The following is a 26,870-nucleotide window of genomic DNA, read 5'->3' on the forward strand; positions in this document are numbered from 1 at the left end:
ATTATTTTTCTGAGATTGTACGTGAAACAACCAAGCAGATCACCCCGAACATTAATCCAAGAAATGATAATCTAATAATTCCGCAAGAGATTAAGAAGCTAATTGCACAGAAACGAAGAGCAAGACGAACCTGGCAACATTCTCATCTACCAACGGATAAGACATCGCTTAATCATCTCAATAACACGCTGAGGAAAAAAATGAAAGAATGGAAGAATTGTACATTCAGGTCGTATATATTGCAGTTAAATAGGTACGATAATTCATATGGAAACCAATCAGAAACAAAAGTAAACCCCTACAACAAAACCCTCCTCTGAAAATAACCAACCAAAACGGATTCATTTGGGCAAAAAGCAACGAAGAAAAAGCGGAGGCATTTGCTGATCATCTAAGTAGCATTTTTAGCGCTCGAAACATTTCCCAGAATAATTTAATTAACAATTTCGTAAATCAACCCATACATTCTACACCGTTAGGACATTTTTCACCAAATGATGTCTTATGTGAAATAAAAAGGATAAAAAATAGATCTTCGCCAGGTATGGATAAAATCACTCCAAGAGATGTTAAAAGAATTGCCTACAAAAGGTATCTTATATATAACAAATATTTTCAACGCCATACTTCAATACAATTATTGGCCCACAGCGTGGAAGACTGCAGAAATTATTATGATCGCTAAACCAAACAAAAACCATCACACTGCTAGTTCATACCGTCCTATCAGTCTTTTATCGATATTATCGAAAATTTTAGAGAGACTTTTGTTGCAGAGATTGTCAGAAGATCATCCGAATGATAGTTGGATTCCTCACCATCAGTTTGGCTTCAGAAAAAATCACTCTACAATTCAACAATGCAACAGAACGGTGTCTCGTATTCTTGAAGCCATGAATAGAAAGGAACACAGTGTAGCCGTATTCTTAGATGTCAGTCAGGCTTTCGATAAGGTTTGGCACTCAGGACTCCTATATAAAATCAAAACAACTTTTCCAAACTACTTCAATATCTTAAGCTCATATTTGCTTAATAGAAAATTTAGAATCAAAATTAAAGATGTGACTTCGAGCATCAGAAATATAGAATGCGGGGTACCACAGGGCAGTGTGCTAAGCCCTGTACTTTATCTTCTTTTCACATACGATATGCCCACAGATGATCTTCTAACCATATGCACTTACGCCGATGACATAGCAATTATTTCATGCAATTCCGATATTAGAACAGCAACTTGTCAGTTACAAAATTATTTATCTAGTCTCGAAAAATGGTTTTTAGATTGGAATATCAAAATCAATATCGAAAAATCTCAGCACATAATTGTTTCTCTAAAACATCACAACAGTCCACCTATCATCATGAACAATTCAATAATTCCACTATGCAATTCTGTTAAATATTTAGGCATGCACATTGATTCGAAATTGACATGGAGAACGCACATTGAATATAAAAAGAAACAAATCCAACTGAAAATAAAAGATTTTTACTGGCTTTTTGGTAGGAAATCTGAAATCTCTCTAGATAACAAGGTACTTTTGTATAAAACTATCATAGTGCCCATTTGGACTTATGGAATCGAACTATGGGGTTGCTCTTGCAAATCTAACATAAACATCATTCAAAGGTGCCAGAATAAAATTCTGCGTATCCTTACTAATGCGCCTTGGTATATTTCGAATTTTTGCCTACATAAGGATTTGAAAATCTCAACAGTCAACGAAATGATCAAGATTAGAAGTTCATCTTTTAACAACAAATTAATCCAGCATACAAATCCTACAATTCAAGCGATTCAGAGACCGATAAGAAGATTGAGCAAGAAATGGCCTTCCGATCTACCAACAACCTAGCCCAATGTCTGCACGCGTCCTGACGTAGTACGCGGCATACATCATCACGTCATCGTTCATTTATGTTATTATTTTTGTATTACTGTTTTAATTTAATTTTTTTATTTCAACTTTTTTCATTTTATATTCAATGTATTGCATTTTTGTTTTTTTGTATTTTTTTTTTGCTCATATCAATTTTGTAAATAAGACATTAAAGTCTTGATTAACAAAAATAAATTGTAACAAAAAAAAAAACATTTTGTGTAATTTTTTTGGATTCCGTACCAAGATTTTTAAATACGGTACGGGAAGTTCCAGCAATTTGCCTTAAGGCTCGATGCCACGCACCTCTAGTTTTAGTTTTATTCGACTGATCGATGGCTTCGATGTGATCCGAAACGTGTACAGTCTCTAAAGTCGTAACAATATATCGCTTAGTCACACTGTCAGTTACTTGATGTTACAGACGTATTTCAACTTGTAATTCAAATACTTATAAATAAAAATATACGCGCGGTTACATATATATATAAAATATAATATACAATTATATATATATATATATATATATATATATATAATGTATTTATATAAAAACATATATTTACTAACACATCCACAGCTATATGGTGTAATTATAATCGGAAATATATTTATAACCGTTGCGATGGTGTGCGTATATAATAAAAGCGCTTGCGTTTCTGTATGATGTTTGAATGGCCCGAGTACAACAATGTTAATGCATATCTACAGACGGACATTTGTTATGTATGCGAGACTGTTATATTGAAATAATACTTCTGCTCAGAACTCAGTATCGCCGCGAGCACCACACGCGTCGCGTCACGAGCTTGCACCGAATTTTATTTTTAATTTAACGTCGTCAAGATTTTATAACTATGTACATCTCATCATTACTATTAAATTATGTTTTACATCGGCATTTCGAAAATATGAAGTAATCACGTATAAACTCTCGTTGCAAAATGGTATAAATTCAATCAATGGATTGATTTAAATAATAAACAATGTAAAGTTTTTAAATATATTTTGTGAATAAGTTGGAAGTAAATCAAAACTGTGATTGGCATATAATTATATTCATTATAGGACTGTTGTAACAAATTTCAACTATTTAATACTAAAAACAGTTTATGTTTATTATTCTTGTGGACGCAATCGAAAAATGATACCATGGAAACCGCACGTTAAAAAAAAATCTTGCGTTTTCAACTCATTATACTAAGGTATTGTACTTATATTAAAATCTATTACACTTAATTAAAACAAATATATTCTCTCAATTATATAAAGTACACTATGCTTACTTATAATTAATGTTATGTCACAACCTTGTGTTTACCATCTTTATTTTTTTATTTATAAACAGTTGTTGCAACTGTCAACTGAAAATTGTTAGATTTGATTATAAATATAGAAATCTAATCTATAAAATCTATTACACTTTAATTTAATTAAAACAAATATATTCTCTTATTATATAAAGTACACCATGCTTACTTATAATTAATGTTATGTCACAACCTTGTGTTTACCATCTTTATTCTTTTTATTTATAAACAGTTGTTGCAACTGACAACTGAAAATTGTTAGATTTGATTATAAATATAGAAATATAATCTATAAAATCCATTACACTTTAATTTAATTAAAACAAATATATTCTCTCAATTACATAAAGTACACCATGCTTACTTATAATTAATGTTATGTCACAACCTTGTGTTTACCATCTTTATTTTTTTTATTTATAAACAGTTGTTGCAACTGACAACTGAAAATTGTTAGATTTGATTATAAATATAGAAATATAATCTATAAAATCCATTACACTTTAATTTAATTAAAACAAATATATTCTCTCAATTACATAAAGTACACCATGCTTACTTATAATTAATGTTATGTCACAATCTTGTGTTTACCATCTTTATTTTTTTTTTATATTTATAAACAGTTGTTGCAACTGACAACTGCAAATTAGATTTGATTAAAAATATAGAAATATAATCTATAAAATCTATTACACTTTAATTTAATTAAAACAAATATATTCTCTCAATTATATAAAGTACACCATGCTTACTTATAATTAGTGTTATGTCACAACCTTGTGTTTACCATCTTTATTTTTTTTATTTATAAACAGTTGTTGCAACTGACAACTGAAAATAGTTAGATTTGATTATAAAATAGAAATATATTAAAGATTCTCTGAGAATGAAAAATAGATGATGTGAAATTATGCTCGCGGCAGCGCTGTTTGAACCATATATAAATAAATAAATATATATGTAGAATATATATATATATATATATATATATATATATATATATATACATAATTATATATTTAACCATATTATTTATGTTGTGTTTTATGTATGCGTATATATGTACACCTATACATATTTACAACGGTGTTTTCTGTACAACTATTTGAGGTTATGAGTCTCAAGTCTAAAGCTTATATTTATTTTGTTGTGTTTTTATAATATTTTAATTAATATTAATATTATATCTAATTTATAATATGTTGTACACTTCACAACAATAGTTTGTGCTTTATAATGTTCTAAAACAAATATTTATTTATTTAATTTTTTGTTGAATTGTCTTCTAAAAATATATTTTCTGAATCATATATTTAAAAAATGTTAGTTATACATTTATCCTTCATTTTGTATGAAAGTTAATAATTTTTAAAAAAGAAAACTAATCATATATTCGAAACATTGCAAAGTTTCATAATGAACGAAACTTTTTAAAACTGAAACTGTTTTTAGTTTACAAATTATACAATCTCATATATCATATGTATGTACATGCAAATACACACACACATATATTATATGTATGTGTGTATGTATTATGTATATATATGGGGTTCCACAAAGTAATGGTTAAGCTTCCTGACTGGTGAGTTCCAACTGCTCTCTGGACAACCTGACATCGTGCAGGAGCGATGTCCATTTTCCTTTAAAAATATATATCAACTAGTGGGGTGCATAGCATCGTACCTTAAGGCAAATTGCTGAGACTTCCCGTATCGTAATTAAAAATTTTGGTACGAAACTAAAAAAAAATTACACAAAATGTGTACAGATTATTAAAATCTCTTTAAAATATCTGATAATTTGATGTACATATGTCCAATAAACATTTTTGACCGCCAAATGACATTTTTTAACTTATTTTCTATTTGGGACCTGACTTCCCAAAAATTTAATCAGTTCTTCATCTTGTCAATACTAGTGAAATGTTTTGTGAACTATTAAAATCGGACGCTTCGTTCTTTTAAAAACTGAGTTACCGTTTTTTTCACTTTTTTCCAGTATCTTTGGAATGGCTAGACCTGCCTTCAAAAAAAACTAATCAGCACGTCCCCTTATCAATACGAATCGAATGTTTTTTGAATGATTGAAATCGGTTGATCGGTGTTGCCGAAATCGTCGACGAAATTTTGTATCCGCACACACACACACACCCACATACATCGATTTTTTCTAACTAGGGTATGCCAAAATGTTCAAAAACCGTTGAAACGTAAAGATATATGCAAATTTTCATTTTAGATTTTTTTGCGATTACTATAACTTACCCTACGGGAAGTTAAAAATATGTTTTAAATTGAAAATAGCAAATTATCAGGCACCGCGATGTTAAAGGGCAATGCGAAATCATTCACAATATTCTTCCCTAAATCGAATTGGAGTTTAACTCAACTCACGGACCTGCCCTAAAGCATATTAATATTTAGAACATATTCTGGTTAAGTCTTAAAATCAATATCAAAAAAATATTTTAAATTGTAAAACGTCTTCCAGTCTAAAGCTTGTGCATGTATTATATTCATGTATACATGGTAATTAATGTAATGCATAGAAATTAAACTTGTTATTTTTTATTTTATTACTTTGTTAAAATCAACACATACCTATGTATACGTACATACCTATGTATACGTAAATGTATATAGTTGGTCTTACTTGTATTCGTTTATACAATCACACAGCCAATTTTAAGTTTTGAAAGATTCGAAAACCTTTTGGTTGATGAGCACAAATGTCTAATTTGACTTTGAGCAATTATTGTGAAAACCATACCAACTAGTGGGGTGCATGGTATCGTGCCTTAAGGCAAATTGCTGGAACTTCCCGTACCATAATTAAAAATCTTGGTACGGAACCCAAAAAAAATTACACAAAATTAAAATCTCTATAAAATACCTGATAATTCGATATACATATGTCCAATAAACATTTATGACCGTCAAATGACATTTTTTTAACTTATTTTTATTGAGAGTCCATAACCGCTGGACCTGCCTTCCCAAAAATTTAATCAGTTCTTTATCTTGTCAATACAAATTAAATTGATTTTTGAATTATTTAAATCTGACTCTTCGTTCACTTAAAAACTGAGTTACCGTTTTTAGCGCTTTTGCCCCATATCTTCGGAACGGCTAAACCTTCCTGCGCCGAAAACTAATCAGCACGTCTTCTTATCAATACGAATCGAATATTTTTTGAATTATTCAAATCGGTTGATCGGTGTTCCGGAAATCGTCGACGAAAATTTGTATCCGCACACACACACATACACACATACATAAATTTTTTCTAAGGTATGTCAAAATGTTCAGAAACCCCTGAAACGTAAAGTTATATTAAAATTTTCATTTTCGATTTTTTGCGAGTACAATAACTTACTTTGCGGGAAGTTAATTATATCACATCAAATAACACATATCAAACAAACAATTATCTGACTATTTTCAGAGAACTCCCAACTAATTCATCATTGCAAAAATGTGTTTTGTTTGCTGTTTTTCAAGAATTTGTCATCCAGTCTTTTTTACCTCATAAGCGGGGTAAATTTTGGACGGTTAGGGGCCAAGGTATGCCAAAATGTTTAAAAAATTTAATATCTATTACTATAGTTTGTTATACTATAGCTTACTCTACGGGAAGTTAAAAAATTCTTAACTTTACTTGTTATTGAGTTATCGGTGGTGGGCTTTTTTACCCGCCGACCTTTAAGCCCCGCTCTAGCCTATATCATATTTTGAATGAATTGATCCTCGTGCTGATATTTTTATTAGCCAAGCAGAACTCTTTAGTGATTCTTTCGTTCGTTGCAACCCAAAAATCTCAACACAGCCGGATTGAAAATTTCACTTGAAAATACAGATCGAAAATATGTTTCCTGTTGAATATAGCTCTTTTCCGTCATTGCTAAATCAAATTATAAATATAATGTGAGATATATCACAGTATAAGAGGCCGAAAAATCTTATAATAAAAAGATATGAAATATAGATAGAACAGCCGTTGGGTTGCTTTCTAAAAATATACATCTATGAATGATTAGTACTGCCCTAGGGCATGTCTGTGAGCTTTGTGAGTTAAACTTCAACTCGATTCAACGAAGAATAGTGTAAGAGATTGATCCTATATTTTCAAGTAAATATTGATATCGCTGCTGCACGATGTCAGGTTCTAGATTCGAACGGGTGTCCCTGAGCTTAACTATCACACACTATGGAATATGTTTAATAATATTTATTTATATTATTTATTATTTAATATTAATATATTTATTTATTTATATAAACATATTTCAAGTTGTTTCATAAATAATAAAATTTCTATTTGTAAAAACAAATTTAAGGCTTGTCGCCTTAATCGTTTAGAATGATTTCATCACAACAGTATGTATTCTAAACAAAATTAGCTGTTCACAAATAACAATTGAATATATATATATATATATATATATATATAATTGTATATATATATATATATATATATATATGTGTGTGTCTGTGCGTGAGTGTGTGTGTTACAATCTGTTTACATTATATATAGGCATTAATTTACAGACGCATATGCATACGCCGATATACATGTATTTATATGTAATATATATATATATATATATATATATGTATGTATATAATATTTATTTTTATATATTTACGTTTCTTGTATCAACAAGGGTCCCGTGTTCGGTCTCTAACGCTGAGACATTTAGCAGCAGTGGCTTGTTAATAAACATCAAAAATATATTTGGAATTGAAAATATTTCATTTAAACGCTCTTTGTATTTCGTTTTATATATTTGACGAACTTCTCGCATTATTACCTGCATTACATACTTCGATTTGCAGCATATGAAATACTTTTTTTTGTGTGCTGCCAATAGATACATTTATTTTTTTATAATCATAATCACTTGTATATTCTACATTATTTTATTTGATAGTAAAAATAATCCTAAAAATCTACATTTTTTTAAACTAAAGATCATTTAAAAAGGATCTTGCTCAAGGTTACTTCATACAATTAAACAATACCATGGTCATAAATAAGCGCAATGAACACTTCATCGTTGTGTATGACCATTATAACGAATATTTAACAAAAGTTAATTGAATATTCAATAATGTATAATATAGAAACTAGTTTTTTTTATAATTAATAATTTTTTATTTCTAAGATATTTTACATTAATTGCATATTCTATATTAGTTATTTTTTAACAATTTCTATATAAATTGGTCTTACCTTTGCTTTTTTAGATATTTGATAGATTCTGCTTTCTTATGCAGCTCCAGCCCAAAGTATGTTTTTGAAAGAGAAAAATCGATTTAGATGGTTGAAATACCTGTCGATTTGTATTGATAGCGTATGGTTTTTTATTCCCGAAGAAGTTTATGTTTTTATCAAAAAATCCGATTCGCTAATTTTATGTTTTCTCGGCGTTTCAAGCCCTTCTAAATCGAATGAGAATGTAAATTTGGAAAAAGTATGTGTGTGTGTATGAATATCGAAAGATACTGGTTGGGAATCGACCTGATTAGTTTTTGGTAAAGATCGGCCGGGCCGTTTTCTTGTAATAAAGTGTTGAAAAAATGTTTTTCGACGATTTTTATGAATTTTTTTTGACGGTAGATAGCATGGTTTTATAGATCATACTAAATATTACAAGTCGTTTAATTTTAAAAATTCGTCAAAGTTTGCAAAAATTAGTATCGTTTTTTGGCGTTTATCAAAATTAGACCTTTCATCGAAATTTGGTCAAAAACGCCTGGACCGATTTCGGAAATTTAAAAACCATTTGATGTATTTCGATGAGGGATATCGTTTGTCAGTTTTGTGCGACGATTTCCCGAGCCGTTTCTTTGTAATTTGGAAAAAATAAAGTAGTATGAGTTAAGCTCATACTACCGAATCGATTTTAAAAAACCAAAAACTGTTCGAAATAATATATTAGTTGGGAATTATACTGATTAATTTTAGGTGAAAATCTACCAAGCCGTTTTCTTGTCATTAACTGTTGAAACAAAAATTTAAGACGATTTTTATGGAATTTTATTTATATCAAGGTTTAATAGAACTTACTGAAATATTACAGCCTTAGGAGAAGTAGTTTAATTTTAAAAATTCATCAAAGTTTAAGTAAGTGAATAGTTTTTTTGACGTTTGTTAAAATTAAAATTAGACGATTTACTTGGTATTACGACTTGGTATTAAAGTTCTACAGAAACTTGTTCAATTATAAAAATTATTGATTTTTGAAAATTTGCTTTTAGAAAATACTCTGAGTGTTCGTGTTCGTTCGTTTTCAATTATATGCAATAAAATTACTCAGAATACTTTTAATCACTCATAAATTAATTTATTTTTTATTGATTAAGTCGATTATTTACACATATCGGAAAGTTCATGTAACTTGCCCCAAGGCAAAATAATATATGTATGTTTACGGCATGTAATAATTTCATTTTGTATAAAAGATATTATCATTAGCCATCAAAAACAAAGTAAAAAATGGTAGTGAAATGAGTCAGTCAAAGCAAAAATATATTCTAAGAAATTTACTCTAATTGTAAGTAGTAAAACTCTATACTTTCAAATAGTTTAAAAGACTTATCAATACTTATCAAACTAATACAGAATGAATTTATTTAGCCACTTACAACATTTTTTTACCTTCTATAGTGTTTTTATTTTTTTATTTAGACACATTCTGTACTTGCTTATCTACAACTGAATTTTTCATGCTTCTTTTTTCTTCCAAATCTTAATTTCTCCATTGAAAATCTTGCTTTTTCTTCTTGCTTCTAATTAAAATTAAATGGCACAAATGACAAAGACTCGATCCGAGTATCCCTAGCGTGAGTACATAATGAATGGATAATTATAACTATTGGAATGAATTTATGTTTATTTAGTGACATTAGGAATTTAATGCAATCAATATTAAATAAACGGTTCAGGAAAAATTAATATTACGTACATTTACATACAATTACTACTCTTTTCTTAAATCTGGATTTAAACTATAATTTGACAACGTTGAATATAATTTGTTTTGCCAACTATATTACTTATGTTAGTTGTTCAATATTTTTATTATTAGTATGAATTAAAGAAGACTTTTTCGCCCAAAAATTGAATTGACTTATATTTGTTGCTTCTTCACATTTTAGATAATTTCAAACAGTTGTTCTGTATGTTATGTAGTGTATTTTTTCAGTTTTGTTAACCGTAATGTATTCACTTATTTCGCAAATGTAAAAGCTATTTCATAGCCCAACTAAGTTTAGGTTGATTGGTTAAGAAAACATTGGTCAAGCCCTTTGTTGTGATTAAATGTTTTTACTACTTAAAAATTTAAAAACTTTACTAACTAAAAATTTAAACGTATAGGTTTGAACTTTTATTAGTAGAGTCGAGATCGGGATTGTTGTTTCTTCATAATATTTTCAACAGTGGAATCACAAAGTACTTGTATGCATGTATGTATGATGTATGTATGTATGTATGTATTAAAAGTCGCATGTATAGAAGTGTAAAAATGATTTATTGATAATAAAATTAATAGCATTCGCAACGTATAAAAAATAATTTTGGGTTTACAAAATATATATTGTTATATGATACTGTTATTGATCCATGCAAGTGTTTCGATAGCAATATTCGTGATATACTTTTATTCGAACAATCATATGAGCTGCAATTCAAGTGTGCACACTGCTTATATTTAGAATTAAATAAATACCATTATATAAACAAACTTTTTATTAATTGTAATTCAATATGTATGTTTTATAATTGATTTAAAGTTTATACAGTGAAGCTGTAATTAGAATGCATAATTCTTCAATATGCAATATATCTACGATCACAAGGCCTTGAATTCGTTATTTGTTTTAAATTTCGTTATAAATGATCAACAATTAAATGAGTGAAATAATGAAATATTTACTCCTACTTTTTTCTTGCCTGGATTTAAATTATTAACATTTGAATAGCGCTACTTATATCAATAAATTCATGATTAATATATAAACTTGTGGTGCATGACATTGTGCCCTAAGACAAATTACTTGTATTTCCCGTACCATAATTTAAAATTTTCAAAAGTTTTAAAATATTTTGAAAATCTAAAAAAATTAAATTTTTGTGAATTTTGAAATTTTTGAAAAAAATGGCTGTTTTTGAAAAATTTGATTTTCTTTTATTTCTAATTATTTTGAAAAATTTACTAGTTTATTAGCTGCATAGAGATGAAATATCAAAGCGCGTCTAACGGGCAAACAACGTTACGGAATCCATAAAAATGTAAACAAAAATGATACACATTATTAAAATCTTCATAAAATATCTGATAATTTGATGTGCGTATGTCTAATGATCATTTTTGACCGCCAAATGGCATTATTTTTTACTTTTTTCACTAGATTTTCGAAACCGTTAGTCCTGCCTTCCCCAAAATTTAATCAGTTTTTCAATTTGTGTTTGAATTATTACAATCGAACACTATGTTCTCCTAAAAATTGAGACTTACCTTTTTTAGCGCTTTTGCCAAAATATTCAGAAACCTTTGAAACGTAAAGATATATAAAAATGTTTATTTTCGATTATTTTGCGATTACTATAACTTACCCTACGGGAGGTTAATAATGTGACTAAAATTTATCAAATTTAGAATCATAGCAGTGTAGTTTTCTTTAATCTATGATGCATTTTCGAAATCATTTTAGATTTAGATTTATATTTTTATTAATTGTTTAATTAATAACAAAGTCTAATCATCGGGTGCAACATCAATAAAAAAACTTGTTTTTAATATTTTAAGCTCAATCCATTTCGGTTCTTATATTTTTCTCTAACATAATTGTTGTATGATTTTGTTAAGTTTTCTTTGGTTTTACTAAATGAACTATAGCTGCAACGTATAGATTTTATAATAAATTTCAAAAAAATAATTTTTTATTAATTGTATGACCAATCATTAGACTCTTTATCAGTCAATATATAATATGAGCATGTGTGTATGTTATAGCATATGTATGTACCTATGGTACAAAACAATTTTTGTTTGAGATAAATGTTCAGCCTGTATTAAAAAATATTCACTTCTACTGGGAATGTTAGGCCGGCATCGATTTTTAGGAGAAGCAAGCAGAGCCATTTTATGAGTTATGAATATAGTGATGCAAATACAACGATTATAAAATGTATCGTATTTTTAGGATTTTTGTTTAAGATATTAACACCATACATACTTTTACACAATTAAAGATTTAACTAGTTGGTATTGAGGCAAGTTACATGAACTTCCTGATATATGTAAATAATTGACTTAATCAATAAAAAATAAATTCATTTGTGAGTGATTAAAAGTATTCTGAGTAGTTTTACTACATATAATTGAAAACGAACAAACACGTTACCTCGGAGTATTTTCTAAAAGCGGGTTTACAAAAATCAATAATTTTTATAATTGAACCAGTTTCCGTAGGACTTTAGTGGTTTAGTAGACAAATTAAGACCAAGTACTCTATCATTATACCAAAATCGTCTCATTTTAATTGTAATAAACGTCAAAAAAAACTACTCATTCTTTCAAACTATGATAAATTTTTAAAATTAAACTACTTGTCGTAAGGCCGTAATATTTCAGTAAGTTCTATAAGACCATGATATATATCGCCAAAAAAGTTCCATGAAAATTGGCTTAATTTTTTTTTCAACAGTTAATTACAAGAAAACGGCTCGGTAGATTTTCACCTAAAGCTAATCAGTATCATTCCCAACTAATATCTTGGAAACAGTTTTTGATTTTTTTAATCGATTCGGTGGTATGAGCTTAAATGTGGACGAAAAGTTTAACACTTTTTTTTTAATTACAAAAAACGGCTTGACAGATCGTCGCACAAAACTGACGAACGATAGTCCCCATTAAGATACATCAATTGGCTTTTAAATTTTTGATAAAACGTCGATTTACGATAACAAATCTGTTCACACACACACACATACTTTTTCCAAATTTGGTCTCATTCGATTCAGAATGGCTTAGATGCTTAGAACGTCGAGAAAACATAAAATTAACGAATCGGATTCTTTGATGAAAACATAAACTTCTCCTTTGTTTAGTTTAGATTTGTTCATAAATCGACTTTTAGTAAACAAATTAAATGGGAAAATCAATCAGTGTTCAATTAGCCTAAAAGTTTGCCTCTGCAGAGTTTTGTGTTTTTAAATATTTTGTAGATATCTTTTTTTAATTTTAAATTTTTTAATGAAACGTGAAAATGTGAGTACAACCTCTGTACATTAAATTTTAACCGAATTTAAACAACATCAATTTCGAAAAAAAATCTTAAACTTGTCTGGAAATGTTTTTTAATTCTTATATATCTTAGAATATAGAGTCAATATTCTCCAAAATTTTAACAACTACCAAACATTCCCAAATTCATACGCATATGTAGAAGATTTGACATATTTAGAATGCCAAATTGAAAAATAATTTAGTTTGTAATATTAGTAGTTGGAATTGCAAAGTTTTAGTAAATTTATCAGATTTTTTCCGTATCTATTTTATGACAAGTTGAGTAATGTGCATCTTAACATTACACAATTTCACTGAAACAATTTGCATCGTTTATTTATTTCTTTGTATTGCTAACAAAGAAGTTAGCATTGTTAATAACAATGCTAAGAAGTATAGCAGTTTGTTATACTTTTCTTATCCCAAAACATGTGATCGTATACAATAGTTTAAAAGAGAGGTAAATAATACGCAGTGTGCATTTATTTTGATTTTCTTGTTGGATTGAAAATTCGATGTTATTGATACTGTAAATTTCAAGCCCATATATCCATTGTAATGGAATTTGTATTTTACACAATGTTATACAAATTAGATTTGCTCTTCCGGGCGTTGCTACAAAATGATTAAAGTTGATCACAATTTTAAAAACTGATACTGAAAACAGCACCACCATTAAGTTGCTTCTCAATAATAGGACACATTGGTCTTCCTTATAATAGTCAATTGTAAAATATCAGTGTCACAAATTAGTATACATAACTTTTTTTCATATTATTCAGAATGCATAATTCTAAATGATGTTAAACATATCCAAATAAGAAGCTTTACATATTTTACTCATATTGATCAAAATGTTAAAATCAGGTATTCTCGGTAATATATTTTATGTTATATGAGGGGTTGGTCACGGGAACTTAAGACTTAGATAAAACACTAATTCAGCAATAAAATTACTTCATAATGATTTTATTTATGTATTTTGTTACCAAACACACTCTATAAATTCAATATGTAACTTATTATAGACGAACGGCGGAGTCAAAGGCTCCTAAAATTTAAGGATTTGCTAATCGTATTGCGAATATATGTTCTATACATAATTTAAGTATGTGACCCCCCCTGGCGCCAAAGCTGGATCCGCCACTGTATGAGATACCATTAAGCGGTTCGTAATAATAAGTACTGAAGCGTTGCACTTATAAACAAATTAGTCGTGAAGCCTACCTAATGTTATTTTTGCATTTGTGCTATTTGGAGGTTAGTTTTAAATCCTTGACAGTATCAAACATTCAAATTAACGCTCCGATAAACTTCATAGCCATAGCCTTTGACAGTTTCATGGTTACTAGCACATTGAGACAAGAACGTAAGATTTTTCAATATAAAATGGTTGTATCGAGAATATCAAATTTTCAACATAATCTAATTTAAAACATGTTACATTACCATGGGAAACCAATAACATTATTCTACGATCTAAGGTGACCATATTTTTTAAAGTTAAAACCAGGACGGCAATTTTTGGTTATGATAAATAATTTAAATATAATCTTAAGATAGCAAATACTAATTAAGGATACAGAATAATAAATAAGAATTGAGGACTTGTAGTCAAAATTTTATTATTCGATTACAACTTATACAGTAACACCCCGCTTAACGCGGGAGGGGGATACGTTCCATCAAAGTAGAGTGTAATGCGAAACAGCGTTAAACGATGTTTTCTCTACATGGAATTATTGGAATTAGGAAAAGATAGCTAGGAAATTGGTTAGGTATTGAATTAAAAAAGTATGTTTTTTCTAATAAAAATAAAACCTAACATTTATTTCTTATAAAGCCCCAATTAATACCACATTATAATGTCTTGCAAAAATGAAAATAATATAAATAACAAAACAAATATTCTTGAAAAAAACAAAATTCTAAGTCAGTCATATTTAGTGTTCTGCCTTTTTGTGACAAAAGCATCAAATGTTGTTAACCTTTATCCTTTGCGTTGTTCTGTTAAAAGTTCTTCATAAACAGATCTCTAACACCACGCCTTACTTTTGACCTCCTGTGAAAATTCGGATCATTTTCAATGAATTGGTCCATTACTTCAGTTACCATCGAAAGTTTTTTTTGCTCTTCCTCTAAATCACTGTTGTCAACATTTTTGTTTTCTTCTTGTTCAGTTAATTCTTCGAGCTCATCATTAAAAAGATGCTTCTTGAATTATTTCTTCGACATCTCCCACATTTACCTCTTCAGAACCTGGGTTCATATAAAAGAGCGCTAAACGAAACAGTGTTAACCGGGGTATTACTGTGCTCTTATTTTATCTAATTGTAAGATTTTATATAATAGCTATTATTTTTCAATCTATATTGTTTTTTGCTTTTGAGCCATGTATGAAATTTTGTTAAATTTTCTTCATAATTACTTTGATAAAATTAGAACTTATTCGTTCGTTGTCATGATTTTTGTTAATTTTCAAGAAATTGAAAATGAATTTTCGAATGTATTAATTTGAGCGGCTATTTGAACCCGTCTTTGGACTTTTGTACAATAATATTTGCTGAACAGTTGTAATTTTATTAAAAAGTAATTGCGAAAATTTAATTCAACCCTACAATTTTCGAAAACCCGGGTGAATCCGGGACAAAACATCTAAATCCGGGACAAAATTAGCCTTTAAAAGCCCGGGACACAAGGTGGAGATCCGGGATTGTCCCGGTCAAAATGGAACGTATGATCACCTTCTATGATCTTAAGCCCAAACACCGTACTTTAATTTTATTGCAAAGTCAAAACAATAGAGTCTTCTATGTATTGCAAAATATGTGATTTATTGGCATATTCAAGCAGATAAATCCGTGATTTGTATTATAAACTTGTAAATGTTTTTCGAAATTTTTGGTTATGTTAGCGTATTATAATAAGAAATATTAAACGTGATTATCTTACCCTCTTGTATGAGCTGTTATGATGATATCTTTTGTAATACATGGCTTTTACAATATGCAACCCTATGTCCTATCTATAGTATTTGATACATTTATATAATTGATAGTGATGATATATTCTTAATGGATAAATGCCGAGACTATTATAGCTTGAAAACTGTTTTATATGATAATGGATAATATCACTTCTGCTTGATATCGGATAGTCCGATGCGCGGGTTTGGGTCTGTGACTTGGGTAATTACGGTTTTATTCGATCACTGCACTTTTGAATTTGATCACTTTATTTAAATAATGGTGTAACCTCTTATTTACCTGCGAGCAGTTGGTTCTTTGCGTGAAAATCACAATCATTATTTATGCTTATTTTATATAATCATATTTGATATATTTTTGGTATCAAATAGCACAACACTGATCTCTACAATTAAATTAAATGCTAAACTGAACTTCAAAGTGAGCATTATATAAAAATAATATAAACAGTATAATATAAAGTAAGCATAATAGTATAATTTAAATAATAATAATAAAATTTAGGTATATAGAGATAGTTGGTATCAAAGACCAATCCTGATGTGTTCTTCTGTATTTTACCTCATCTATATAATTACAGTTTTCAATATTTATGAAAAACTACACAAATGCTAAAGCGTATCAACATAAATACATATTCTATACATATGCACGTAGTGTTTCGTGAAATTATACCCATTGGTCAAGAGTTTGTGAAACGAAATTTATGAAAATTTAGCGTTTGAATATAATATTGTTCATATTAGGACTTATATATCAAATCATTCTCAGATGAATTTATATCCGAAATAATTATATATCAAAATAATAGAAATTTAAACAATTTTAATCTTTAAATGATTAATATACTAGTACATTTTATAAGATTACATCAATTCATATTTTACTGAATTATTCATATGTTTATATAAATTAAAATAGACAGACAAGTTAATTAACACATTTTTTATATATATTTAAACAGAATTCCACAGTCTAGCGTTATTAGAAAGCAACTCAGTGGTTGACCATTTTTTATCAGTATTATTTTCCCTTAAATCATATTTTAGTTTTCTAATTTCAAATATAAACTAATACCTCTACTGCTTGACTTCAAGCTGTGCGAAGTGGGTATCAAACCTGAAACCTGTGAAGATCAAGCTTTTACAACAAAGCCAATTAATAAATAACTATTTCATTTTTTTAAAAAACGAATAATATTTATTTCTTTGTGAAAATTTGTGATTAAGCTTGCCGAACCAATTGGATATTTTAGCCTAGAAAATTGTAGACATTAGTGAAGAATATTTTTTATAAAGGAATAATATTTGAGTACGCCTAATATATAATTCAATTAGTTTCAAACTTTTCCATACATCACGTCATTATTAATTATTAAGGAATCGAAACCAATTACTCGCTATTTATTGATTTATTGAAACTATTATTCGTAAAACTGTATAGGGAAAATATTTATATAAGATATAATAGCATCTGTATTATATTAACAATGACGTCCCTTATATATAATGCATATATATATATATATATATATATATATATATTTAATATCTGGGTATATATATCTATATGAAATAAATTTGCCGCTCATTCGTCGATTTAATAGTAAAGTCAAATAAGTTAGTTTAATAGTAGGGTCAAATAGAATAAAAAAAATTTATTTAATTATATGCTTCAACACTTGATGTGTGTCATAATTCAGCAAATTTTTGTCAAATCAAATGTCGCAACATATAATTAAATAAAGAATTAAAAGATTCATTTAATCCTTTTCGCTACACCCAGGTGTATGCTTTCATAGAGGTTATATAAAAAGCTGTTGAATTTAACTTAAAATTAACAATATATTTTATTGAAAAATTAAATAAAGAATATTTAAAAGTTATATTAAGGTCTCGTAAACTAAGCAACGGTGCTTACAGCCAAAAAAATAACAACGAAAGAAAATACGTTTGTTATGCATTTTCAAACATTGCTGTTTATCTTCCGATAGCAATGTCATAAGAATCTGGTTATATATTTGTTCCCTCTACTTTCAAATATTGTTTTCAATTTTTTTTAATTTTACTGGTTTTTGAGATATCGGTGATGGACCTTTTTATCCGCGGACATATAAGCCCCGCTCTACCCTATAAAAAAAATAAATAAATATGTATATATTTACATATAAATATATATGTTTGTGTGTGTGCGTGTGTATGTATATGTGTTTGTGTTATCTTGAATATATTTGCATCAAATACAACTAAATGAAGCATATATTTAATATAATATTTATTTTACAGATAATGCATTCGCTAAAGTGCGAATACAATACAGCACCACATATAGGATCAAAAGCTGATCTACAAAACCATTCTCAGCCCTGCATTAATATCAATTCAAGTTACTATGGTGATGATGTTAAATTTGAAATAATTGGCACCCTTGTTCGCGAAACTCTACTAAAAGGACAAGAAATAAAGCGATATATTAACAATTCTGCATATGAATTTTCCAGAAGCGCATGTGATCTAGAGACTGCAAATAATAGGAAGGACCCAGAAAAATCTTTTAAGAATCAAGCAAATGAAACATTTCACGTGGACAAATCTGTTCCAGAGAAAATGTTTTTCGATAATGAAACATATATAAAGTCTAGTACCCCAGTAGACATGAGTATGCCTAATGATACTTATACAATTAATTCAAATACTCAAACACCACCGCAACAATATTGTTTGCGGTGGAATAATTTTCATACAAATTTAACTAGAACTTTTAGTGAATTGTTTGTTACGCAAAGTTTTGTTGATGTCACCCTCACTTGTTCTAAATCAAAAAGTTTAAAAGCCCATAAACTTGTCCTGTCTGCAAGTAGTCCCTATTTTTATGAATTATTTCTTAAAAACAATTGTGAACATGTTCTTATTATTATAAACGATGTAGAATTTAATGAATTAACCAAAATTATTGAATTTATGTATAAAGGTGAAATAAATATAGTGCAAGAAGAAATTGAACCTTTATTAAAGGTAGCGCAATTACTAAAAGTTAGGGGCTTGGCGGATTTAGGACATGATGATAGATGTTTTGATAGCCGCCAAAAAAATATAGAAAATTTGAAGGAATTTAACACTAAAAAATTCTTGGGTGCAATATCACAAAGTGATGAAATTACATGTCGTTGGTTGAAAAGTAACGATCTGTTGGAACACCTAAAAATAAAAGACAGTGTAGCCATTTCTGATAATGAAAGCGATAGTGATCAGACTGAGGAACTTATTCGAAAAAAGAAGTTTTTAATCGAGAATCAATTAGACGGTAACAGTTTAGGAAAAAGACGCTCTGATTATAGTGAAATAAGTATAGAAAGTAATATTCCAATTAAACAAAGAAAAAGAAATTACGACTTGAATTTTGATAAAATGAATGTGATAGAAATGCCAGATAAATTTGTTGAAACGAATAGTGAGAAGATGTGTGGTAAATTAGGTATAGATTCGGATTTATTTGTTAATGATAAGTTTTTAAATTGTGTAAACCCACCACCTACAATAAGAGCCTTACTAAATAGCTCACCATCGGCCATAATGGATGGTTCAATAGCAACATTAAGTGAAAGTGCAAAATTTGAGGCGGAAAAAATAGTTGGAGCATCTATAGGAAACGACAGCATTGTCGAAAAGTTAGATGATCTGGAAATAAAACCTGGCATAGCAGAAATGATTAGAGAAGAAGAAAGGGTAAGTTTGTTCAAAATTATTTAGTATTAGTACATTTGCAAAGAATTTAGACAAACACGAAAAAGCATATAGATGTGGGTGTTTTTATACATTGCACATTTATATAACATTAGTAAGTCAGCTTCCAAATTTTATTATTATGAATGATTCTCATTACAAACAGAAATCTAAATGCATAGATTTCTTACAAAATATTCGAGCAAAAAATGATTTTTTATATAAAACTTGAAAACCGGCTAAATCGGTTCTCTGGAAAATTTACGTTTCGAAAACCGGTTTTCTGTAAAGTCGATTTTTGTATAAACCATACTTACAATTAGTACATTTGCAAAGAATTTAGATAAATACAAACAAGCATATATACATGGGTGTTTTTATGTATTGCACATTTATAGGGGATGACACAAATATTTTTATTTTACATAACATGTTATTATTACAAATACAACTTAAGTGCGTGTGTATTAATTATTGAAAAATTAAAGGCTAATTCTTATTATTTTATGAGTTTATATCTTATATATAAAAATGGATCGCAAAATGTGTTGGTAAGCGCATAACTCAACAACGCTTGGACCAATTTGGCCAATTCCTTTTTTAAAATGTTCGTTGAAGACCAAGGATGGTTGTTACGGCGAGAAAAAAACGAATAATTGCCGGCAAAACCCTAAAAACAGCCCTTTTCTTCTTTAATCGAGTAGGCAACGCAATTTGTAAAAAAAAAACAATGATCTATGTCATGACATTTTGTGTAGTTTTTGATAATAAAATTTTGAATATATTTATATAAACATAGAAATCTTTCTATTAATCAAGCTATATTGGCAGCCAAAACATTGATGTAAATTAATTAAATTTCAAAATTCAAGAACAAATTACAGGCGAAACAGTTGATTCGGCAACTAACCAAGACAATCCACCGGAGTTTTTAAACTCGCTGGATTTGCTAGGATTGTCACCTCACAATCTTCAATTATAGGTTGGATCGGCAATTATAATGTTGCGAAACATCGACCAACTATATTCAAAGGATGGTATAAAAGAGCAGAAGATGTTCTCGCACCATGCATCCCAATGCGTTTCCAGTGCGTTTATGTTATCATTAAGTGTTTGTGTATTAATTTAGAAAACCCATGTTTCTCACATGGAAAATCGTATGTTGTTTGTTCCCATATTGAAAAACCATCAGATTTGTTTGTCTATGCGCCAGGTAATCAAACAAAAAACATCGTTTATCACAAAGCACTACAATGAAAATTGAACTGATTTTTGAATTATGATTTACATTATTAAAATTACTTACTTTTAAATGCTTATAGTCTTTTATTTAATTATTTTTAATTCACACCGAATTATTACCAGGGTGAGGGTTCTGTTCAGAATAATTTTTTGCAAAGAATAGAAAAAAGGTAGGCACAAAACACCGTCACATTACAATTTTTTTTGACAGGACGAAGTCTGTCGGGCCGGCTAGTTTATTATAAAATTGTAAATAATTGTTCTTATATGTTTATTTTGAAGGCATATTCTATTAGTTCTTATATATTTATTTTAAAGGCATATTATAGAATATTCTTATTTAAAATATTATCATTCTTCATTGAATATTATTAGAAAGAACATTAATTTTTTATTAAAGTTTTTAACGTATAAAAAAATGTACACAAACAAATATTTGCAAGTGAAGTAAAATGTTTAAATTATCACTACGTTAAATTCCGAACGTACGTAAAATTTTACTAATACACAATTTTAAATTTTGGTTTTGAGTTTTTCAAGCTTTTGTATCCTGAAAATCTGTTATTTTTTTTTTTTAATTATGTATATATATATATATATATATTTGCAGTTGCAATTTATGATTATTATTAATAACTACATGCATATTATTAATAAATTGTTATTTAATTTATACGAGCAGCACAAGTTTCATTTTAAAAGTTGTAAATCATTAGCGGGCATAATGTAAAGCAATGCGATTTGAAATGGTATTATAATACGACTTCAAGAGAATAAATTACAAAATCATTACACGTGTATTCAGTCATTTAGATTTTGTGATCTGTGGATAATTCATAATATATTGCAAATTGTTTTTTGAAGCGTTTGTTATATTGAAATTAATTAGAATATATATATATATATATATATATATATATATATATACATATACATATACATAAGAGCGGGTCGATTTGTATGGGTCAAAAAAGTCGCTTGGGCACATATAATTTTGGGATACTAGAGATCAAAAGAAGATACTTTGCTGAAGAAACTAAACCTCTAAAATGAATTCCATTGTCCCATGCATTGACCCAAAAATAAGGGTTTAAATTTGAAAAATTACATTTTGACCCATTTAGAATGCTCCAATCATTTAGAGAGTGAAAGGCCGATCCACCCATGCCCCTGGCTCAACCCCTGCGGCCCTCCCTAAGAGTTTTTCAAAATTTACATAATAAATTTTCAAAATTTATATTCTGATGTCCCGTGCATTGACCCTTATTTTCGGGTCAATGCACGAAATATAAGAATTCATTTTAGAGGTATGGTTTCCTTAGCAAAGTATCTTATTTTTATCCCTAAAATCCGAAAATTATATGTGCCAAAGTGATCTTTGAATCGACCCGCCCTAATAAACATATGTATATCACTGTGTGTAATGGGTAGAATTGCCCTAGGACAGGTCCGTAAGCTCCGTTAAAGTCCAACTCCAAATTTCAGTGGTTTTTTACTGTGGTCCTAGAAATGTTATTCATTCAATTAATAAAATTTAAACACAATAACCGAATTATATTCATAATTCTACCAAAGCTCTAGGTTGCACAAAAGCTCATAATATTCAAACGACGTGAGATATTTTTTTTTCTAATTTTTTTTTCTTAACCTTAACTTTCTTAAATATTGTCACCTTGTTTTGGCTAGACGTCAAGGTCTGGGTCTCTTCTTTCATTTTTGCTCAAAATTCCGCCCTAATATTTGAAGTGATGCACAATCTTTCAATTCTTGACCTATATCCTCGAAGATTCATCTCTTTGAAAATTTCTGATCACTTTTGATTTCCACGCTATATGTATTCAGTATTCTTCACAAGCCCTAAAGGCAGGATTTAAAGAAGGATGTCAATTCTCCAACAAATACCATCGACTTCAATATCCCCAAATACGAGCTATGTTGTCTAAAGCTTTTGACCATTATATGAAACAGGGTCAGAAATGCTTCTCTACATCCGATATTTTTTTATCTTCTGAATTTTGAATAGATAATCTCTGTGAAGTGATGTTCGATCTTATTTTCTGGATGGCAAGAATCTTTCCGGTGTTTAAAGTCATTTGAAATCTTTCATAATCACTACGTTGAACTATTCCTTAAGTTCATCGACCAACATATTGTCAATTAATTTGTAAATTTCGATATGGATATGTACATGTTCACCACCACTTACAACTTTGAGATCCAAAAATCGTTTTAACTCCGGAATAGTGTATAAAACATCACAACAACATTTCTACATTTTTTTAGAATGTTTCTACACCTATTCTGGAAAGTACTCTGTATTTTGCTTCCATATTAGTCGGAACAGAACCCGTTTGGATGGAATGTTTGATCAAAAACCGTCTCCAACATTATTTGCTTCAGTTAATGATGGTGTTGCTGAATTGTGTTTTAAATCTTTGTCTCTTGTGTTGTTGCATTTAATTGAATGTGAAGAATAAGTCAGAGCATCGCAATCAAGTAAAGAGTCGAAGTTTACCAAAAATAATAGTATTGCAAAATGTAATTAAAAGAAAAGATAATAGACAAGAAAGAAACTGGTTAGCCTAAAGCAAAAAAAGTCCATGAATAAACAACAAATGGCCTGCGAATTGAAGGGCAGCGAAAACAAAAAAAATAGAACAAATGGGAATAAAATAGATAGAAAAGGTTCAATGATAACAATTTTTTAGATATTTTTGTAACAAAACATTAGTGGAATCAGAGATACTACGAAACCAAGAGCTTCTGGCGTAAAAAATATACGAGTATGTCGATCAAGGTGTAGCAGGTGTTGTAACTTACTGCACAAATTTTTCTGTTTTTTCACTATTATGCTTGTATCATGAGAAATTTACATTTTATTCGAACCACCATCTGCATGTAAAGGCATACGTGTTTGTGATCATAGATTGTGGAAGAAGTGTATAATTAATTCAATTTTGGCTCATCCATAACAATTATTATTAAAAAAAGAAGTTTGTGGATCCACCAATAACCCAATCGTGGGTTATTCTATGAGAATAACGCAATGTGTGGTTGTATTGAAATGAATATCAGAATTTAAGTCTAAATCAGATGATTTATGACTGTTTGGGTTTAATTTGATTCAAGAAGTACATATACTTTAAATAATGTCTATTTTCTAGTGGCGATACCTGAACAGTTCTGTAACTTCATAATTTGTGAAGAGTAAATAAACAATACTATAATAATTGAATATTTCAGTAGCCTAACAATTTTTGTAACTTTATGTAAGAGATTGCTGAATGTAAGAATTGCTTTGAACTGTAATAAAGAAAGTGCAGCTTTAATTTACAGGAAAATCGATTAATTCAGAAGCTAAGGCCTAATACTGCTAATATTACGGCAATGCGCAAATTCTTTCATTGCAAAGATAAAAGATTAGTATCATAATGCCTGATTCTGAGGGTTTAGTTGTGGTTTTACTCACCACGCCGGTTACCATAAAAAGATTCTGTTTTAAACACAAGGTATTCAGAAAATGTTCTTATCATTGAAATATTTTGCAAAATAACTATATTATATTATATTATATTACAAAATAGTTTGGATAGATACTTTTCCAAAGCACATCGCTGAATTTAAACAGAGTTTCTTACATTCAGATTTGAATCCACGGAAAAATGAAAATTGACATTAAACAACTATCCCAACATAAGACCGTACCAAGCCAAAAATATTATTGACTCAAGATCCGGATAATAAAATTACACCAAACTTACCTGCTAACCAGGGGCATTACAGATTCATGTATAACCCGTAAAATCTCCATTCTATTCGATACCGCTAATATTCTTGTAAATGGTGTCCATCTTACCACAAACAATTGCAGGTTCAACAATCAGTATAATGATTTGCTTACTGTCAAAGAAACTGTGACTATCTTAGAAAAAAACTAGCTAATGGAATGCAAATGGTTTGGATAATGACACGCAAGTCTTGTAATATTTCAAAATAATGGTGAAAATATATTGCTGATCATTGTATTATAAAAAAAAAAGCTTTATGAATATGCAAGACTAATTTAGCTTAAAACCAAGTGGATGGCCCCATGCAATCAAAGTTAAATAAACCATTAAACACATGGAAGCTGAACCCTTCCAGAAATACTTTTTATAAGCAACAAACTTGTACTATTGGCCATATTGCTGTCTACCTAATTACTATGAATCACTGCAAACTAGTTTACGGAATTGTTATTACTATGGGCCGTTTAGTTATTCCGATAGGCGATCATCGATCCAAGCATACCTTCGGGCATCAGACTGATCACATATTCAAATGACATCTTTGCAAATCAGTCAAAATGAACATAGAATCATATCAAACGGTAAGTCTAAGTATTGCCTTATATAATATGAAAATATTAAACATGCGAGGAAGAGTCAATGTACATGGACAAGGTGCGATGACAATGCACAAAATACTAAATCAATTCTAATATTGAAAATGCACTTAACAAGACTGGTAAACTCCAGAACTGTAAAATAACATTGTTTTACTACTTTCTCACAGTTATCTCTTCTTCTTCATATGACATAAGATCATATAACTTCGCAGACATGATCTAACTGAGATCTCTAGAATGTCAGCTGAACGTGCACAAATATTTTGTATAACCAATTGTTAGAAAATTGGCTCTATTATCCATTTTCTAACCACCAAAAATGGCTTTATGGTGAAAGATTTGGGTGTGAGCAATTGATTGAAGCTCCTATTCAGAATTTTTGGAAGCTTGATGATCTACGTTTAAAACTGGTACAACCAAATTAGAACACAGTTATGGTAAATGTGTCCATCTTAATGGAGATTATGTTGAGAAATAATGTAATCGTTGTACGTGCTTTATGGTGCCAACGGTGATTCTTCGTTTACTAATTGAAACATTGTTCATTCTCACTATCTTCATATTGTTAGTATGTCCAAATTGGCTTAATATTGATCTTGTGCAAGTAAATTTTGTTGTGCGTGTAAAGTTTTGATTTCCTCTCGAAGACCCATAATTATTCCTTCTCATCTCGTAAAATGTCTCTTTTTCCAGGTTACATTTGACCGTGTATGTCTTTTCTATGATATCATTATTGAGATTGACTGCAGGACATATCTCGTCTTGTGATGAATTTTCACTTACTACTGGTCATTTTTATTCTTAAACCTATGGGTCGATTCTGCCGCACAACAAAGGCTGTAGCTTCTATATATTGTGTCACTGAATCATACTGAATACTGTCAAATTTCTATGTATATGCATTCAGGCGTTTTACACATGAACTGCAACGTCACTTGTATGTATGAAGCTAGATCAGAAAGAATTAGGTTTTCTATTTGACAACCTGATAAAAACGGCACAGCAACCGCATGGCTTTGTTCAATATTCAGAACGAATTAGT

The 26,870-nt window shown here is 29.2% G+C and overlaps 1 protein-coding gene across 1 annotated transcript; it reads left to right on the top strand.

Annotated features, from left to right (window-relative positions):
* The first annotated feature begins 2,930 nt into the window (after positions 1-2,930).
* LOC113371243 lies at positions 2,931-23,918 on the top strand. Its single transcript, XM_026611877.1, has 4 exons — positions 2,931-3,085; positions 18,763-20,202; positions 23,284-23,410; positions 23,725-23,918. The coding sequence occupies exons 2-4, from the start codon at positions 18,766-18,768 to the stop codon at positions 23,916-23,918; spliced, it is 1,758 nt and encodes a 585-aa protein (XP_026467662.1). The 5' UTR covers positions 2,931-3,085; positions 18,763-18,765.
* Positions 23,919-26,870: the final 2,952 nt, after the last annotated feature.

This window comes from Ctenocephalides felis, unplaced genomic scaffold, assembly GCF_003426905.1.
Source record: "Ctenocephalides felis isolate EL2017-DRISC unplaced genomic scaffold, ASM342690v1 CF-g0.4_SCAFFOLD_01492, whole genome shotgun sequence".
In the NCBI taxonomy this organism is placed as follows: Eukaryota; Metazoa; Arthropoda; class Insecta; order Siphonaptera; family Pulicidae; genus Ctenocephalides; species Ctenocephalides felis.